This window comes from Opisthocomus hoazin, chromosome 2, assembly GCF_030867145.1.
Source record: "Opisthocomus hoazin isolate bOpiHoa1 chromosome 2, bOpiHoa1.hap1, whole genome shotgun sequence".
Taxonomy (NCBI): Eukaryota; Metazoa; Chordata; class Aves; order Opisthocomiformes; family Opisthocomidae; genus Opisthocomus; species Opisthocomus hoazin.
In genome coordinates this window covers 103,717,164-103,736,515 of record NC_134415.1, presented here as the reverse complement: position 1 = coordinate 103,736,515, position 19,352 = coordinate 103,717,164, and the positions used below count along the sequence as shown (strand labels likewise).

Sequence of the window (19,352 nt, the reverse complement as noted above, 5' to 3'; positions counted from 1 at the left end):
ATTAAATTTCACTCTAGTGTAAATTAGAAGAGTAAGTTCAAGAAAACAGAAGGCACCAATGCAATGTTAACCCACAGTAGGATTTCTGAATTATTGTGGTTTTAGCATATGCGTACCTGTACAGTTTCCTCCTTTCCAGAATACTTTCCTATTTGCGTTAGGCCACTGATGTAAATACCTAAAACAGGATGTAATGGCTTGGTCTCAATTTCTTGGTCATCTATATACAAAGTTACAAAGTCTTCTGTTACTAAGAGACGAATTTGATGCCAGCCTTCATCAAACAGCGTCTATGAAAAGTGAAGAAAAGAGAACTGTTTAAAACAAAATGTCATCAATTTCAATAACAACAAAACTGCATCTCAAAATTTCAACTACTGTTAACGGTTGAGATGATCGATGTTCCAGGTTTTGTCACAGAAAAAACTGTAAACTGAATAGGCATAAAACATTTGCCAACTAATAATATAATTGAGAAGACAGTATTTGGTAATAATTAATCCATATTTCAGAGTTATTTTACAACTCACATAGACTTTTTCAGTCTACGATCTTGAACATGCTCAAACCTGTATTTGATAAAAATATGAAGCCAGTGGTAAATTTTTCAGCAGTGGTATATTGTCTCATACACTTCAGGACTTAAATCATGGTGAAAACAAATTGCTACTTGAAAGTCTTTCTACTTAATATCTTATGAAAAAAAATCTTACAGACAACATGATATTAGTGGAAAGAATCACAGTATTGCAGTGAATAAACCAAATATTACATTCACTATGGCACAAAAACTCAGGTTTCTAAAGCTTAAGATTTCATTTAAAAAAATAGCATAGTTCTACCAGTAATACAGAATGTGAGATACCTTTAAACAAGTATTTATCTCACCAACCTTAGAAATGAAATTCAACATAGGAAGAAATGCTGCCTTCTTGAGCCTATCCATTAATTTCAAAAACAGTCTAGCTCTTTAGCCTGGCCTAGACCAGATGCTTACCTTTTACATACCTAAATTTAAGAGAGATTAATCCCACACTAAATTGGTATACGTAAGCGTAAAGTGAAACGTACATCCTTCCATATATCTTTGTTACCTTTTTTAGACATAAAGAGAAATTTAACCGTATTTCACTTAATAGTATACACCCCTAGATAGCAGTTGTTTCTATTTTCATTTGTCGATAAGGTTTTTATTTATTTACAATGGCTCTCATTACAAGATAAAATTAACAACAGATCAGAATTTATAACATTTCCATTTTCCTGAGTAAAAGTGATAAATTACCATAAAGGTTTACTAAATACGAAGGTTCATGAAAAGCATAGTGATATTTATAGTGTGTTTAGAGACATACAGCTCTAAAAAGGGCATAAAATTAATGTTCTCCATAAGACCAATACAAGCATGGAGGAACACAAAAGTAAAAAAAAAGGAAAAGTCTTCTTTTCATGGTGAAGTTCATGGATACCTGCGACTGCACAAATAAGATTGATTTGTCACTGTAGGTGCCAGAAACAATTAAATACAAACTTTTGGATTTACTTGAAACTGAATTTTCTAACAATTTCCAGCAAATCAAGTTTCACATTGCTTTTTAAAAAAAAAAATTATTTTGCCTACAAATAATTATAGAAAGGCAGAGGATATTTGGAAAGAAAAAATAAAATTCTCCATCCAATAATAGAAGAATAAAATACTTCTCCCTAGCAAAACTTAGTAGTTAAGACCTTCTCTTGGACAGGACTTCTTCCTTCTCCAAGGATTTACATTTCAAATAACTTCAGCCTGATTTGGAGTAAGGATTCGAATGCAGGCCACCGTTTCCCAGAAAAGTTGAACCCACTCGGTCATGCAGTGCTCCAGCAGTAAATCTTTAGCATTCTTTGTCTGCTGAAGCATCCCTCTCTGTTCACTTAACTAAGATTCCCTGTGGTAGGAATGGGAATGTCTGGGCTGCATATTGCTATACTGCTACAAAACCAAGAGTAGAGACATCCAATCTCCTTCCCTCTGTCTGGAAGATTGCAAGAGAACTTTCAGATTACACTAAAAGACAATAAAATTGGTTTGCACAAAGAAAGGAATCCCTTCCGCGAGAAAAATAAGCTCCATGGAATTTTTATCCAACAGTGTACTAGACAAATCCAGATTGAACTCTCATTTCATAAGCTGCTATTTACTCTTCTGGAGAAGAATGTAACTTCTGTCATTATGTATTTTCAAGGAATTTAGACACTTAACAAAAAATCTCTCTAAAACAACTATTTTCATTCACATTTTCTAGACTCCATATCAAAGGCAGAAAATACTTTCCAGCATGCATTAAGCAAAGAGCTGTGTGAAAAAAGGTCTCTGTGATCTCCACAATTACCTGCTGGAAGCTACCAAGTAGAAAGCACCTGCAAAGCATTTACAGTGATGACCACTGCGGATACTCTGGCAACATGGGTAAAGTACCCCCACCTATTTTTAAACGCTGAAACAGTCAGAAATAGGACCACACATTCTTAAAAAACATAAAGGGCAAAGGAATAGCATGTACTTAAATGAGTATTCCAGCATGATGATGACTTACTCCTTACCTTTACACGAGGTGCAGCAAAAGTAATAACTTGCGTGCCATTTATTAAACTTGTAGTAGTGAATGATAAAGTTTTCTCTTCTCCATTAATAGTGACTGCTATCTGTGGTCTCTTATCCAGGCTTAGAATTCTCCACAAATCCCACGTCTTCTTTACTTTAAATCTTTGAGTGGAAACAAACACATAGGATGGAGGCAGACCTTCTGGAAACACATTCCTAAATACGGGAGAAGTGGGGGAAAAAAAAAGACAGTACTTGAATATTCGTATAAATCTTAAAATACGTCTCTCTCACTTTTAGCAAACAGAAAAAAACTTAATAAATTTAGATGTGTATTTACAAATTCAAATACCTTGTCAATTCTGACAGGTCAACACGTGAGGTTACTTCATAAGCTTTTGCATTAGTGGTTGGTATTTGAATTCTTTTTTTAACCTTTTTCTTCACGCCTAATCCTACAAGAATGTCAAATCCTTTTTCATCTCGAGCTGCCACTGGAATTCTTGTCGGACAAACAGATTCTGCAAAGTAACAAATGCAAGTATAGCTCAAATTATGATTTAAATCTTTCAAAAAGTAATCTCCCACATACCTAATTTTTTATAGCTGCCTTTCAAGAAATAAAAGAGAATTGAAAACTGTCAGGTAAGTATAACACGAGAGACGTGACACGCAGAATCCTCAGAGACATTAAGTGAGAATACTGACACGTCATATTTTAATGCAATTGCATTCACATACTATTTTGAATTGCTATTAATTGTAGTTAGAAGGTATTAGGTATTACAGTATTCCAGGGATGGGGCCTCCACTACCTCTCTGGGCAACCTGTTCCAGTGTTTCACCACCCGCATTGCAAAAGATTTCTTCCTTATACTTAGTCTAAATCTACCCTCCCTTAGTTTAAGAACCATTATTCCTTGTCCTGTCCCAACAAGCCTTGCTAAAAAAGCCTGTCCCCATATTTCTTATAAGCCCCCTTTAAGTACTGGAAGGCTGCAGTAAGGTGTCCCTAGAGCTTTCTCTTCTCCAGGCTGAACAGACCCAACTCTCTCAGCCTTTCCTCACAGGAGAGGTGCTCCAGTCCTCTCATCATTCTATGGCCCTCCTCTGGACTCGCTCCAACAGCTCCATGTCTTTCCTGCGCTGAGGGCTCCAGAGCTGGACGCAGGACTCCAGGTGGGGTCTCACCAGAGAGAAGCAGAGGGGCAGAATCACCTCCCTTGACCTGCTGGCCATGTCTCTCTTGATGCAGCCCAGGATACAGTTGGCCTTCTGGGCTGTGAGCACACATTGCCAGCTCATGTCCAGCTTTTCATCCACCAGTGCCCCCAAGTCCTTCTCGGCAGGGCTGCTCTCAAGCCCTTCATCCCCCAGCCTGTATTGTTGCCCCGACCCATGTGCAGGACCTTGCACTCGGCCTTGTTGAACCTCATGAGGTTCACACAGGCCCACTTCTCAAGCTTGTCCAGGTGCCTCTGGATGGCATCCTGTCTTTCTGGCATGTCAGCCGCACCACTCAGCTTGGTGTCATCTGCAAACTTGCTGAGGGTGCACTTGACCTTGCTGTCTACGTCATTGATAAAAGTAGTAAACAGCACTGTTCCCAGTACGGGCCCCTGAGGGACACCACTTATCACCAGTCTCCATTTGGACATTGTGCCGTTGACCACTAGCCTCTGGATGCTACCATCCAACCAATCCCCCAGCCACCGAACAGCCCTCCCATCAAATCCATATCTCCCCAATTTAGAGAGGAGGATGTTGTGGGGGACTGTGTTGAAGGCTTTACAGAAGTCCAGACAGATCACATCCATAGCTCTTCCCTTGTCCATTGGTGTAGTCACTCCCCCACAGAAGCCCTCTAGGTTGGTCAGGCAGGACTTGCCCTTGGTGAAGCCATGCTGGCTGTCTCGAATCACCTCCCAGACCTCCACGTGCTTTAGCATAGCTTCTAGAAGGATCTGTTCTATTATCTTCCAGGGCACAGAGGTGAGGCTGTCAGGTCGGTAGTTCCCAGGGTCCTCCTTTCTACCCTTTGTAAAAATGGGCACAATGTTTCCCTTCTTCCACTCAGAGGGACTTTACCTGACTGCCATAACTTTTCAAATGTCATGGAGAGTGGCTTGGCAGCTACATCAGCCAATTCCCTCAGGACTCTGGGATGCATCTCATCAGGTCCCATAGACTGATGTACATTCAGGTTCCTCAGGTGGTCACGAACCATGTGTAACATTATACATTAGGAAACTATTCTTTATTTCCAATGGCATGTTGAAGTGTTACTTAAAAACATTCCCAGTACAGTAGATCTTTTGTGGATCATCTGGATCATCTTCTGGCAGGACTATTTTGATTGATAACTAACCAAGCCATTACTCAGGATGCAGAAGTCAGTGGCAAAATTAACAACTGTCTTCCACGGGAAACAGGGTTGTGTTTCCAGTCTATAGTACCAGTCAGAGCAATTCTCTAGCCTCTGATGAAATCTTGTTCCCTTTTAGTGTTTTTACATAGCTTTCAGATGCTTTATTTTTCCTTCCTGAAGCAGGAAATAACTTTTTGATGTTAAATCCCATTATCTAGCACAAAGGAACTTTTCTCAGCATCCTCCAGACATACTTCTGAGGTCTGCATTGAGTATTGTTTTCAAATGCATTCCTGGCATACAATCTTTTCTATATTCTTGCTAGAGAATATTAATACTACAGGAACATTCGACTTCCAGAATAAATATTAAATATTCCTTAAATATTTGGGGACTTTTTCAGACAAGTTTTTGTTCTCGGATGACAGGTTCGGCAGGTTTTTTCACCCTGCCATTCTCTAAAATGAACACTAGAGTTCCCAAAAGGTACACGAGAGCCCTCCATCCGCAGGGTTGTTTGTAATAGCACTACTTGCTACACAAACCACTGCACCTCAGCCTCCTTTTTCCAGAATGGAAATACTGCCCCTGTGCTCTGGTATCTACTTTCACATAATAACGAAGTTAAAAACACCATAGAGTAAAGGCTGGCATTTTTTTAGACGTTAAAACAAAGACAGTCAAGAGACAACTGCAAAATTTCCAGGCAGTTTCATGTGGCTGATCACAGTCAAATCATTGCTGCTTTGCCCTCATGGAACTCCCACAGTCAAAGTGAATCTTAACAACATGAATAAAATAATCCACCACTCAGATATAAAATTTCCAGTGTACTAGTCTTTCAGTTCACCTGCTAAAGACATTGTGGTTAGAAATGAAGCTGCCAACTGGCTCTGATTGCTCTTCGAGAGAGGCATCTCAATGCTAATGTGAGGGAGGAACGCAATGTAAAAGACTGGAAGCAAAGGGTCACTTCAAGTGAAACAGTATGGACACTTTTGTATATATAGCCAACATTTGCAGATTACTGCTGTAAGAGTAGTGTCAAATATTGCAGCTGAGTTTTAAAGGATACTAGTTAACTTAATTCTGAAAGCCAAAAAGCCTTCTTAATGAAATGTAAGACTTCTTCTAAACCTTATTTAAAGAAAATATCGTGTTTATTTTGGGGGATTTCTCACTGTGTGAAGATTTATTAAAGAATTTAGCTGTCCTTAGCTGATTTAAATTTTAGACTGGCCACCTTACTACATCAGTCACAAGGACATATGATTTTCATAAGTGTATCAAGAAATAAACACTATTATCCTCAAAATAAGTATCTCCATATTTTTTCAATGATGTCCATACTAAAAGTGAGAGCAAACGAAAAGGATTTTTCATTCTCACTAAGTGCAGAAATATAGTATAACTGAAATATGACTTGCATCAATTCTTGGTAATAAAACATACAGCACTGATAAATATTTGCTGCATAATAGAGTCCTTCTGAGTGATATATTTTAGAAGCAATTTGCTATCTTTTTTATATATACAGGAAAGCCAATGTTTTACAAAGTTATCAGAAAACTCAATGCAGTAATACTGCTAGCATTCTAAAGCTAAAAAGTCACTTTACAATGTTGGTCTTGGCTAATTCTTCTATAAAATCCTTCTAAAAAAGATCATAACAGCTGGTTACAATTCCAGGCACTCTTGCCAAGAGTCTTTCTTCTGGGTTTTTCAACACACACTAGCGGAAGAACTCCTGTTTGTAATGATAGGCTATCCTCTCAACTGTCAAGCAGAAATGCTGGACTGTGGATGAGTATCAGCTGCACCTAGGAACAGGATAAAGACAGCCCTAGATTCTCAGCATTGTAAGAACTGCTCAGCTATTTTAGGGTTTCTAAACTTTATCAATGCAAAAAATTTGGGGCTTAAGGCAAAATGCTATATACCGAAATTAAATACACACTGTGTTAAAGCACCATATCCTTCCCAAATATACCTCTCTGTTTAATGGAGAAAATAACATCTTGGGAGTGATTTCTGCAAACAAGATCAAAACGAAAGAAGATCATAGTAAAGATTATCAGATGCCTTAGGTTACATTAATCATGCATTCTGCTTGTGTAATAAGCACAGAAATATGGGTACAGAACTACATTCTACAGACCTCATATATTTTATAATCAATTACTTACCTTCACAGAGTTTCTGCTTTATAACTTCTTTAATTCTTGATATTGCAATATAATCTTCAACATAAAATACGTAAGTTGATGAAGGCTTGTTGGCAATAGCTTTAAGTTCATCTTCCTCAATTTCTGAGCCAACACCAATAGCAAACAAAGTGATTTTATTTTTCCTTGCTTCTGCTGCTACATCTTTGACTTCATCTTGTGACTTTCCATCAGTGAGAACAACTGCTATTTTTGTTAAAAATCTTGAAGATTTTGCAAAAAGATGGTCAAAGGCAAACTGAATAGCTCTTCCTGTTCTTGTATTTCCTCCCAGGTAGCGTATGGACTCCATTTCCTTGATGAGGTTCTCGGTGGATTCATGAGTTCCCAGAGGAATTTCAAGTACAGGGTAATCGCTGTACTGGACAACTCCAACTTGAATAAACTTTGGCCCTATGTCAAAATTTCTTGTAATATTGACAAGCCAGCTTTTGATTATTTCAAAGTTTTCTGGGCCAACACTGTAAGAGCCATCTAAGATAAAAACTAAATCCGCTGGAGCAGTTCTGCAACCTAAAAAAAAAAAAATCAAATATTTTAATGAACTCTTCCACAGGAAATATTTTTCACATAAATTACTGTTTGTATTAGAATCTGTATTGAATCTGTATTGACAACACATTCCAGTTCAAAAAACCCTGCTGAGTTTATCAGAGAAAACAAGACTGTTTCTGTAAGCCACACAGATCTGACTTGTTATCTGAAAACCATACCATTTTCTGGTTTTTACATTATCACCAGAAATGACTACAAAAAAATCTGGAATTCAGGCTCCTCAGCTGGCAATTGCATTTCATGCAATCAGCAGAGGAATACATTTTGTTTTTTTCCACATCTCTTTGCCTGCAGAGATGATCAACATAAAAACTCATTTTTGTTAGCAAACCATGCACACTGCAGAGAAAGGCTATAGTCCGAATGCTCCAGAAGTCAGCAGTAATATCCTTTTATAAATACACTTTAATTGACTTCCAGTACTGCTACATGGCACTTACAGAAGCTGGTAGCTTAGTCTGATGTTAGTAGAGAAAAAAAGCTCAGTGAACGAGCTCAACCTCCAGAATATAAGATCGTGTAAGCATTTAACAAATATAATGTAACTGCGTGATGACTTAGGCATGGATTCAGCTCTCCTAGCTGTAGTTACTTATAAATGGAAGTTTTAGACTGACATGCCAACTACAGGCCATGGACTAACACAAACATTACTATAAGACAGACCTATACATCTTATATGCACATCCTCAGATGCAGGGCCTAACTCTCTAGAGGAGAGAATCATCTTCCATCGATTGTGAAAGGAGCTCAGAAACTGATACACGAGGTGCCAAGGAGATGGCCAAAACCAGGAGAGATTACTTTGATCCCATGACACATGGGGTCATGGGGGTTGCTGTCTAATATTGTGCTTTCTGTTTTGTGAAAGGCTGCAGCTCCACCACAGAAAGGAGAGCTTTGCCTTGTCCTCACATCTGCCTATGGACACTTCCGGTCAGGTCAAGATTCACCTTCCTTGAAAGCAAGTGACCACAGCCGCTGGAGAGATGCTTTTGCAATGCAGGTGGTGGTGAAGAGAAAAGACATTGGGAGAAAGAGCAAGGGGCGAGCAGAGTGCATCACTCTGTGGTCCAGGGATATGAATCACAGAGTAATTCCAGTTGGAAGTGACTTTGGACATCATTGGATCCTGCTGAAAGGAGGCCCAGATTAAAGCAGGTAGACTGAAAAAAATATGTCTTTCTAGAGACCAAAAGGAATTTTATGGAACTGAAAATTGCTGGATTGAGAGCAAAACTGGAGGAAAAAGACCTAACCTGAAAGTATCGTTGTGGCCAGAGGAAAGTTTTCCACACTCTTTTTGTTCAGACACTTTGTCGTTCAAAAAGCTACCTTGTTTTATCTTTTTCTTTTCCATAAACCAGATTTAGAATATAAAACTCTTTTTGGTGGGGTTTGAGACCCTAATTTTGAAGAATATGCAAGATGGTCTGTCCCAGAGCTGGGGTTATCTCAGCTTCCTGTCACAGAATCTTTATTTTTCTTCCTTAGTTTCTCACACAACATCAAGCTAGTCAAAACATGACTTCTGAAGAAATGAAAATGTAAATACTCAAAACACAAGCTGAAATCAAGACTGGAGCTTTACATATCCATCTGTCCCCTTGTGCATTTCCAAGACAGAAAAAGAAATAAAGACATTCCCTTCCTAAAGCAGAAATAAGATATTTACATTACTTATCATATATTATAGGATTTTCACCAGGAAAATTACACTGGAAAAAAAAATCACCATCAACAGGAGTGTACATGTGGACCTGAAAATGGATACTATAAATTCAAGGTATGCTTTGAAGTTGCCCTTATCTGAAATATAAAAATTAAGACTTACTTGCTCTCATTTCCCCATCTTCAGCTGAGATATGTTCACAAAGTAGCAGAATTAACACCGTCTGAAAAAATGTTACGATCTGTGCCATGTGTATTGTATTTTCAAAGTCTTGAGATTAAACTACATGGGGAAGAAACAAACAGAAAATACAGTGTTATTACATTACAAAGCAAACCCAGACTTCTGTTTTATAAAACCTGTCCATGAGGAACAACTCTGAACTGAAACTGCAAGCCCAGATGTAAGGCCAGCCTGCAATGGACCACAGACCCAAAAAGTGTCAGTCAGGTATGTAAGCCCAAAACTAAGATTCCGAACTCAACGACACTGACCAGCCTTTCTGCGGAAGCTGTTGTCACCAAGGCACATTTATATACTCCTCCTGCTAGGTATATACATGAGTGGGTTATATTCCCAGCCCCAGTCACACTTTTCCAATGGCTATCCCGCTCTGCAGCCATTACCCAAAGACTTGACAGCTACTGCTCCAAAATACGGCAAGTGTTTACATATCGGGTACTGGTGGGGAGACGTTACTTCGGTCTCAACCCACACACCCATCTCCTTCAGGGAGTCTGGGACACTTCCCACCCCTCCACACCAGGGCTGAGAATGCCACCAGGAGTCAGGGTCTCAGCGAGCCCCAGCTCTCTCCCAGTACAGCCAAGGCCCGCAGACTGCGTACCATAACATCCCAGGTTACTCAGATTATATGCATCTTCAGCTTTTGATTTTTCCCTCTGTTTATGTCTCCTTTGTTATCCTGGTCTCTGAATTATATCCCCAAAAGGGTCCTGAAGCAAACATGTCTCCTGTTGCTGTCACAAACATTATTTGACAAATTTACTGAAATTAAGCCTTTAGCCATACTTATTACTTATGTTTACTGCAAAAAAATAGAATCATAATGGGGAAAGAAACATTTTTGAAGCACTTTATTAGAGATCCATTCATTTCAAGACTCAGAGAAAGAAAAATAGTATACTGAATCTCTTTTGTATTCTGATTTCTCATCCTCCAATCCAAATCCATTTTTCTAACTACATTTTATCCTCCACTATAAAACATGAACACCCTGACACAAAAAGTGAGGATTAGATGCTGGTCTGAGTAAGTGCATGCACTGGCAACTGAGGACTGGCATGGGTTGCCCAGAGAGGCTGTGGAGTCTCCATCCTCGGAGATACTCAAAAGCCCTTCTGGACATGGTCCTCAGCAACTGGCTCTGGTTTGGACCAAATGACTTCCAGAGGTCCCTTTCAACCTCAACCACTGTGTGACTCTTTGATTTCTACTAAAATATGTGCAGCAGTACTTGTTCATGTAAGTGGAGATTTGGTCAATCAAATGTCATGAACATAACAGAGGACAAAATTTTACAATAACTTCTAGCCATCTTTGCATACGTTAACAGAAACTTTTTTCCCCATTGAATTGTTTGGTTTGCATTCAGAACAACATTGTCTTTGTGCTGCTCAGTAATTGGCCAGCCAACCTACTGCTTTTAAATTTTCCCATATTTATGGGAAAATTGCCAAACCATGAATAAAAAGAAGATAAATTCTGGACAAATTTTCAGTAGCAGTTCAGGGCCAATTCATCGCATTGCCCTTCAGTGTCACCAAATATTTTACATCTAGCCAGAAGACTAAATATTCCTCTTCTCTCTACAGGCTTTGCTTTGTCAGTCACGTTAGCCTTTATCTATTACACACTAGTTTATCACCAGCATTCTTGCTGCTTTTTTTCAGCCCATTTCCTAGAATTGAAATATCTTCCTTGAAAAAGGCCAATATTCATTCCCTTTTCATATCCCTTTCTTCTAGTCATAAACCTTTACTTATGCCCACACCAAAATGATCTACACACTCACCTAAAAGGTCAAATATAAATGAAAACAGTTATTACACAACAAAATTAATAGTCACTGTATGACGGGGGGATGAAAACTTTGTGGTTTTGTCCTTTTCATATCACTCATCTTTAATTTTTAACTCTTCAGGGTAGACAAGGTGTCCACCACATTACCAGCAATAAGGTACTGGCAGATGTTCTAAAACTTCCATAGTGCTGGAAAATACTATGCTCCAAAAACACACAAAAGCACAGTTCGGCGTGCCTATTGCAAGTACCTCTTAGAAGAAGAAATAGGCAAATGGAAATAAGTAACCATTTTCCTTTCCAAGACTAGTCAGGGGAGTGAACTGAAGAGAATGCCATTTAATCACTCTAACATACTGAGCAACCACCAAGGAGCCAGTAAGCTGTTATCTGCAACAAAATCCTGCAGCAATTAAACGTAGACCTTTTTCTCTCTAAAGATGTATATATCTGACATGATGTTTTTAGGAAAATGATCTGGGAAAAAGGGATTACAGAGCTGTGAGGGCAAGATAATAACAAGTAGAGAGGCAGTAATTCAATGTCAGGTTCATTTCTGGTAGATTCCTGATCTGTATTTTCCAAATAGAAGATGTTCCACAATATCAGCAAATTTATTTACTCTGGCTTTTCGGTCAGCTGATTTGCTTTTTCCACTGCTTATAAAGCATTCATTCCATTAAGAAAAAAAAATAAAAATCCCCACAAACAACCTCGAGAAATTTCCAGGAAATGCTACTCTTACCTAATAGAATCCCCCAAAGTTAATAGTGCAAAACCATAATTATTATGTCATTAAATATCACCTTCAGATTACAGATAATTGCAAGGTAACACCATACTTTGTTATTCATATTACCTTGTGTCAGAATGAATGAAAAACCAGGTGAAGCACTTTGGGGTCTGCGGGATAGGACATAAGATGCACTGTTGCAATGCTACTACACAAATACTGGGATGTCAACTTCATTTAAAATGATTAAGTGGCAGTTTCTTGTCTCAGCTATTTGAAAAAGGATCTGTTTAAACCACAAAATTAAGTGTACAAGTAATACGTATGCGACACATGAGAAAATCTTACCATGGTAGAAGTGGACAATTTACATTGATTATTTCAAACTTGATAGTTTGTAAGATTCATCATTTTAAAATTACTTTCAGCCTTTTCTGTGGCAAGTGTTTACTGATGGGTAAAACACATCTCTCACAAAGCCAAACTAAGTGATACTAAAGAACATATGAAATTAAATTTATGTGGGAATTTGAACAGCAGGTAACCAAAGAAAGACAACTACATTCTTTGAGAATATCAGAAAAATGTCAGCCTACAACTGAAAAAATAAACCAACAGACTACTGTACAGAGAGTTTATCAAAAAAACACAATTCTGGCCCAAACAAGCTACAAAATCCTACCAACAACCCCAACAGAAATAGGTCCAAAAAATTGATACAGAATAGTTGTGAAAAAGATGACGAAGGAAAATATCACAATAGTACATTAAATATTTTTGGTGTTCATCATCTCTGCGATTGTCTGAATGGCTATTTATGTAAAATCCATAGAATTTATGTTAAAGGAAAATAAAAAACAAGCAAGTTAGTGAATTCACTGCATCAGTCTTCACTAAAAAGAGTACAGGGACTGCTACCATTAATATCACACCTTTTTGTGAATCTAAAGCAGCACACTAGATCTGCAAAATTCTTTGAACACACACAAAACTTGTATATGTCCTGTGCCATAAGCGCAGGCACTTCAGGTCAGACAGGGACACCAGGATCCTGCTCACTGGTGCCACTCTCCTTTCACCAACCCCTGCAAAAGCCATTAACACCTTCCTCAAACTGCACTGCTCATCCTTTCACAAACATTCCATAGAATCATAGAACCATAGAATGATTTGGGTTGGAAGGGACCTTAAAGATATCTAGTTCCAACCCTCCTGCCATGGGCAGGGACACCTTCCACTAGACCAGGTTGGTCAAAGCCCCATCCAGCCTGGCCTTGAACACTGCCAGGGAGGGGGCAGCCTCAGCTTCTCTGGGCAACCTCTTCAAGTGCCTCACCACCCACACAGAAAAGAATTTCTTTCTTCTATCTAATCCAAATCTGCCCTTTTCCAGCTTGAAGCCATTACACCTTCTCCTATCCCTACAGGCCCTTGTAAAAAGTCCATCTCCAGCTTTCTTGCAGGCCCCTTCAGGTACTGGAAGTCTGCTGTAAGGTCACCCCAGAGCCTTCTCTTCTCCAGGCTGAACAACCCCAACTCCCTCAGCCTTTCCTCACAGGAGAGGTGCTCCAGCCCTCTCATCATTTTTGTGGCCCTCCTCTGGACCTGCTCCATCAGCTCCATGTCTTTCCTGCGCTGAGGGCTCCAGAGCTGGACGCAGGACTCCAGGTGGGGTCTCACCAGAGCAGAGCAGAGGGGCAGAAACCCCTCCCTCGACCTGCTGGCCATGCTGCTTTTGATGCAGCCCAGGATACGGTTGGCCTTCTGGGCTGCAAGTGCATATTGTTGGCTCATGTTGCGCTTTTCATTAACCAGCACTGCCAAGTCCTTCTTGGCAGGGCTGCTCTCAATCCCTTCATCCACCCAGCCTGTATTTGTGCTCGGGATTGCCCTGACCCAGCTGCAGGACCTTGCACTTGGCCTTGCTGAACCTCATGAGGTTCGCCCAGGCCCACCTCTCAAGCCTCTCATTTACCCACTGCTACCTTCAGGGATGAACCCCCCAGATCGGCAGGAATGAGAGAAGCTACAGGGAAGAGGAAGGTGCTCAGAGCTGGCCAGGTGGGAAGGGGCGAGCAGGGGACTGCACAGAAGCCCTGTGCCCCTGCGGAAGGAGGTGCTCCACAGTTACACTAAAGCTTCACCACAGGAGAGGTACATGTGAAAGTAGCATTTACTGGCTGTCCTGGACCACAGAGAGTGTCAGGGAGCCTGCTTTAGGACCAGAGGGGAAAGGCCATGTCAAAACCACTGCAAACGGGAGATGATGGGCGTTACAGGGGAACTAGAAGGAAGGAAAGGAATATTCACGGGGATATGCTGTGGTGTGCTCCACTCATACACCCAGCAGAAACTTGCTGTCCTCTGAATTGTTTAGTTCTGTGTTCTCCTTCTATCATTCATTTGTATTCACCTCATTCGTAAATATATTTTAAACAACAGGGAAAAACTTCTGGGACGCCCTTCATATGACCCCACTAGTCAGGTTTCATAAAGTTGCCTTAAAACTCCTCAAACCAGAAGTCCCAAAAGAAAAAAGTAGAACAAGAAAGCAGAAATGTTTGCAAGTTCCTCCTGGCCCCAGCCCCACCTACCGAAACACAGAGAACCGCTGTTCACCATGCAGCCCTGCCCTCACATGAGGGGCATTCCACCAGTAAAAGAAGTAATACGGGCAATACCTTCACAAGCCTCAGTGTAGGGGAGCACAAGAGGGAATTACAGCTCAGGAATCATATATGTCTTGCACCTTACAGTGAAGAATTTCCATTCCTCACTAGTGAATGCTGCATCAGCCTTCAGTGTACATCTTTAATCTTGTAAGACATTAAATTAATGTAACTATCACATCAAAGCAAGGTTTCTTTTGGTAAAAACCATGCTCCAACTTATATTTCTTAAAAAGAAACAGTAAAATAATTGGCAAAACAAGCTTATCTGATTTGCAGAATCAAATTGTATTCCCTCAGCAGATCACTTTCTCCATCTATTTGTGAAAGTCCTTCCGTATTTCATTTACAACAAAGCTTGAAAAATATGAGATACTGAACTTGAGACCTTCATTATAACACCAAATAACTATTTAGTAGTCCAAAATGGACTTATTAATAGAAAGCAAAATTTAAAGGATAAACCCGAGACTTAAGTAACCAGGCAATGAGGATTCCATGAAAAACCCAGTGTTCAATTTATTTGAAAGAAAATAATAATATAGCACTGCTCTTTTAACAGTCAAAAGAGATGCCAAACCAACAACTCCAGAGACCAAACCTCTGTGTCTTCTTAACATAGTAATTATAGCACAGGCAACAGAAATGTGCTTGAAATTTCTTACAGAAAATACTGGCCCAAGTGCCTTATTGCTACCACAGAAAGGCCACCATTAATATCAGCCCAGGACCTCTCCACTGACATTGCCAAAAGCCAAAATTCATCACTGCTGATCACGTCCTTTCTATCTCCATGTTTTTAAGAGAATCACAGAATCATAGAACCATAAAATGGCAAGGGTTGGAAGGGATCTCACAGATCATCTAGTTCCAACCCCCCTGCCATGAGCAGGGACATCTCCCATTAGACCAGGTTGCTCAGAGCTCCATCCAACCTGGCCTTGAACACTTCCAGGGAGGGGGCAGCCATAGCTTCTCTGAGCAACCTGTGCCAGTGTTTTACCACCCTCATGATGAAGAATTTCTTCCTAATAACTAATCTAAATCTGCCCCCTTTTAGTTTAGAGCCATTCCCCCTTGTCCTGTCACTACACACCCTTGTGAAAAGACCCTGTCCATCCTTCCTGTAGGCCCCTTCAGCTACTGGAAGGCTGCTAGAAGGTCACCCTGGAGCCTTCTCTTCTCCAGGCTGAACAGCCCCAACTCTCTTAGCCTGAAACGGAGAAAGTTGTCTCTATGGTGGATCACGGAAGTCCTCACTGCTTTCTTCTCTGCCCCTGAGAGCTCTGCTGGCTGCTACGAGAAGTCAGGGTCCTCGTGCCAAACTCCTGCTGCTGGAGCTGTATGAACTGGGTCAGACAGTGCCGGGATGCACTAAGGCGTGGTAAATCTGTCCCAGCACTGCATAGAGAGAGGTACACAGGATTCATGCTTGCTCCTTATGTCCTCCACTTCTGCAGACAGTAGTCAGGACTCAGTGATCCTTATGGGTCCCTTCCAACTCAAAATACTTTATGATTCTATAATATTATGCTAAGCTATGTGAAAAACAAAAAAAAACACCAAAAAACAGAAAAGAGTATTTTAAATAAAACTTTTAGCCCCTGCCTTTTTCCAAATTATCTGCTGTGATTAGTACGTGGTTTTACCAAATGTAACCAGGAAAACACATTTATCAAATTGCTTTTCCATGTCTCAGTTATACCAAACCGCTTTTAGTATATGAAAGAGAAATCCATACAGGATTACTAACTAAATACACAGACGTCGCATCCAGCTCAAGTAAAAGGTTGCAGACTGAGAGAATATTAGTGGAGAAATAGCATACATGTTACTGTATTTTTCAAGGCATCTCCCACGGTTATTTCATTTTTCCACCTTAAACAGGACAGTGCACTGCACCCAGAGGCTTTGTAATTCTGATGACGCACAGGGTGGCAAGAGGAAGCCTTTGGCTACCTCCCAACTCCACAAAACTGTTTACTTTAAAGCCACAAGGGCCTAACAGACATTAACTGAGACAGGTTACTGGGCTGGGTGGGCCTTTAGTGTGACTTGTTATGGCCATTCTTCTGTTCTTCACTGTATGGTTTTTATCTTGGTTTTTACATGCAACCTGGAGAGTAAAAGTGATGTTTAGAGTGAGTGGAAACAGTATCCTGGGATAAAACGGTCTATCTTGAACAGAGGGACCCCTAACAGCTTATGTAAAGGCCTCTCCTCTGAGCCCCTGAAATGAGGGGGTGTAGAGTGCACTAGATATATTTGAGTGTCTTTGAGACTTGCATCAAGACTCATCAGCTTCTCTGTATTTCAGAGTAAATGAAAGGTAAAACCATAGCCACTAAGCATTAGATCCTTGAACTACAACCCAAAGGGCACTAGTATAAGACCCTGTTCTCCATCAAGGCAGAGTCAGCAGAGTATTACCTCTATCTTCACCAAAGGCAGGAGAGCAAGAGGGTACAATAAAGCTTGGCTGCATCAAATATATCTTATGGGTGGGTGTCAAGAGGACAGGGCCAGACTCTTTTCAGTGGTGTCCATCGACAGGACAAGGGGCAACAGGCACAAACTGAAGCAGAGGAAGTTCCATTTGAACATGAGGAAGAACTTCTTCACGAGCACTGGAACAGGCTGCCCAGAGGGGTTGTGGATTCTCCTTCTCTGGAGATATTCAAAACCCGCCTGGACAAGGTCCTGTGCAGCCTACTGTAGGTGACCCTGCTTCAGCAGAGGGGTTGGACTAGATGATCCCCAGAGGTCCCTTCCAACCTCTACCATTCTGTGATTCTCTGATCAGCCCATGCCCTGTGAGTGCATGGTCAGGGACAGATAAATTACAGCCTCCTCAACACACATTCAGTTTTTGCCATGTGTAGGAGGAAAACTGAATGAAGTTTGGAAATTAGTGACCTATTGACTCACCTACTTGCTGTGTCATTTTAGGCAGCTTTAACCAATTGTACAGTTCCTGCAACATATTTCTTACTTTCTTCTGGGCGCTGCAATTTTGCCGTGCAGCAGCATTTGCATACATAGGGCCACTGAACACGTCCAACTGGGAAGGAAACTGAACTCAGGTTTCCTACACAGTGGACATGTGGGACAGCCGTTACTGAACCAATAGCCTCTGCTTGATTTTTTAATTAATTCAAGGCTGCTGGTGCATCAGAGGTGGCAAAGCCATGCAACTCCCAGAACAGCTTTGTTAAGCAGGAGTGTACAGAGGTTCAAACAACAGAATCTCCTATATCCGTGCACAGGAGAAGAATTTCACATCTGAATTAAGTTTTCAGCTGGAAATTTAGATGCATAAGCAGGTTAGGCAGTGTGTCCACTTTGCATTTAAGATGCCTAAAAGCAGCACCTTCTGTATCTCAAATGGCAGTTTACTGATACAGTCGTTCCATCTCCAGCTTTCCAGCACCCAGATAAGTACATCATTTTACTCTTCCCAGGAACGGTCTCTGAAGAAACTTTCCATTTAGAGCAATTTGGAATCTTCCAGAATCAAAAATATTTGCTCTTCAGTGCAGTTTTATCATTATTCAAATGGGGAATGGAGAAACAGGGAAAACCCTGACTTCTCTGCTGCATGAAGATTTCTTGCTGAAAAACTACCCTGAAGAAATACACTGAAAGGAATTCCTTCCTTCCTTCACTTCTTCCCATTGCTAGTTACTGTCTAAGAAGGAAGCCAGGAAGGGTATGATTTTAACCTTTTCCAGTATTCCAAGAAAATAACCAGACTAAAGGTTTTATATATATCATCGTGCCTTCCAAGTATAAATTAACAAAACAAAAGGACATACAGGAGATTCTTTGCATTTCCAAACTTACGCAATACTACATGAACTGTACAGCAAGAGAAAAGCCACCCTGAAAATTCTGATTCATATGTATTAAATAACGTGGAAAAGTAATGCAACATTGTATCATGTTCTTTTCATATTTGTTCTGTTTTCAAAATTAATGCGCTTTACAAATAAATGTTAGGGCAATTTACATTTAATTATTTATTCCTAACTCTACCTTATATTACCAGTCCTAAGCATTCAAAAAGTCTATGATGTTACTCCAAATCAGTTACTTTTAACAAGTAATACATCTAAATCTGTATTTATTTTCACTTGGATTTCAGTCCCATTCTGCATTCATGTTTTCAACATGTTGTTCCTCTTCATTTATTTTTCTTAGTGGGCACAATTGATGAAGTTATTATATTTGTGAACATTTAAAAGAATAACAGCATTTCCTGGGAAGGGTGAGGCTGTGAAGACATCATTAATTTAGGCTCATACACATACATATATGTACATTAATGCAAGATTGTCTATAAATAGATAAAATCTCCTACAGTGACGAGGATGTTAGTATTCTTCATACCATTTCTTTCTGTTTCTATGTTGGAATGAACTATCTTGGCATAATCATCAGGACAATTACATTCATACCAGGAGTGTTCTACAACATTAAATATATGATTACAGATTACTTCAG

General features: G+C 40.1%; 1 protein-coding gene across 1 annotated transcript in view; it reads right to left on the bottom strand.

Moving 5' to 3' along the window:
• The window catches only part of COL21A1 (collagen type XXI alpha 1 chain), a 114,908-nt gene that overhangs the window by 78,371 nt on the left and 17,185 nt on the right, over nucleotides 1-19,352 (bottom strand). Inside the window, exons 2-6 of the mRNA XM_075414648.1 lie at nucleotides 9,567-9,686; nucleotides 7,139-7,690; nucleotides 2,937-3,105; nucleotides 2,584-2,800; nucleotides 117-290 (exon numbers count right to left, since the gene is read on the bottom strand). Coding sequence (XP_075270763.1) covers nucleotides 117-290; nucleotides 2,584-2,800; nucleotides 2,937-3,105; nucleotides 7,139-7,690; nucleotides 9,567-9,654 — 1,200 coding nt within the window. The 5' untranslated portion in view covers nucleotides 9,655-9,686. The remainder of the gene's footprint in view (nucleotides 1-116; nucleotides 291-2,583; nucleotides 2,801-2,936; nucleotides 3,106-7,138; nucleotides 7,691-9,566; nucleotides 9,687-19,352) is intronic.